The following is a 1,311-nucleotide window of genomic DNA, read 5'->3' as shown; positions in this document are numbered from 1 at the left end:
TCTGAGAAAATGAAAGCTCAGATGGGCCAATCTGGAATCTGGCCCCTTATGAGGACATAAGGAGCAAGGTTACCTCCCTTTTCTCTGCTTTGCCTGCCCAGAGAATTTGGCCCACCTATGAGAGAGAGAGACAACATGGCTTTGCCCACTCCCCCCTCGTCAAAAGTTACAGACTCAGAAATGGCACATACTACGGAAAGCTCATTGTGAGACTGGCTATAGTGGCTGTAATTCTGCATCATGGCTGAATTTTGGGAAAGAGACTTCAAAAACAGTATTAGGGGATCACTAAGGTCTATATAAAAGCATCCAAAGAGCCATGGTACCATGTCAAGGGACCTTTAGTATTGAGGAGGTGACGCATTGTAATATCAGATACATTTTAATCGCTGACAGGATAATCGTAATCAAATAGAATTGTGAGACCAGGGAAGATTCACACCCCTACTTTGCATAGGCTCACTTCAAAAACAAATTTACCTTTGTGTTGATTTCTTCTTCACTCTGGTCGTCCTCTTCCATTTCGCTCTCCGAGCTTGACTCGGCTCCATCCATCAAATACCTGGAAGAAGACAAAGGAGGGGTGAGCTAAATGTGTCAAGATGATTAAAGGCCAGAGGGAAGAGAATGCCTTCACAATATATCTTGCTACCAATCAGCTTTACTTGTACAATGTTTCAAACCGCAGTGGGCCATTGTCAGGCAAAAGCGGGTACCTTTTTCCAGTCCTGATGCTTAAAACATTACCAGTGCCTTCATATAAAACAGTTTGAACTTTGCCCGCTGGGATGCAAGTCTAATTTACTGCAGGAGGAGGGGAAAAAGATAAAACACTTTCAAACAGACATAAGAACAACCAAGTCATAAATCAGGCTTGGACCCAGTACTCCCCCAACACCCTTTTCTAATTTCCCAGTCTCACTCCATTAAGTGTAGCTCCTCAAAAAGAATGCTGCAGTAACAATGGGCTGCAGTAACATGACTTTATTATATAACAGGTAGGGGTGTACGATTCAGAAAATGTCACGACTTGAGTCAATGTTGATTTTTAGGCTCAATATATGGATTCAAAACCGATTCTAAATTAAAAAACGGATTCACAGTATGTAAATGTAGTTACTTTTCCCATGTGATAGTATACAGTCGTGGTCAAAAGTTTTCAGAATGACACAAATATTAATTTTTACAAAGTCTGCTGCCTCAATTTTTATGATGGCAAAAGACATTGCTGCTAGTAAGATTGCACCTAAATCAACCATTTATAAGATCATCGAGAACTTCAAGGAGAGGTTCAGTTGTTGTGAAGAAGGC

The 1,311-nt window shown here is 41.1% G+C and overlaps 1 protein-coding gene across 2 annotated transcripts in view; it reads right to left on the bottom strand.

The window, feature by feature from the left end:
• The window catches only part of xrcc1 (X-ray repair complementing defective repair in Chinese hamster cells 1), a 22,485-nt gene that overhangs the window by 7,141 nt on the left and 14,033 nt on the right, over window positions 1-1,311 (bottom strand). For both annotated transcript variants that reach the window (XM_032518576.1, XM_032518577.1), the window contains exon 11: window positions 481-562. In XM_032518576.1, the coding sequence (XP_032374467.1) occupies window positions 481-562 (82 nt within the window). The remainder of the gene's footprint in view (window positions 1-480; window positions 563-1,311) is intronic.

The sequence above is a fragment of the Etheostoma spectabile genome, chromosome 6 (genome assembly GCF_008692095.1).
Source record: "Etheostoma spectabile isolate EspeVRDwgs_2016 chromosome 6, UIUC_Espe_1.0, whole genome shotgun sequence".
In the NCBI taxonomy this organism is placed as follows: Eukaryota; Metazoa; Chordata; class Actinopteri; order Perciformes; family Percidae; genus Etheostoma; species Etheostoma spectabile.
The sequence above is the reverse complement of the archived record's forward strand: the minus strand, read 5'-3'. Positions and strand labels throughout refer to the sequence as shown.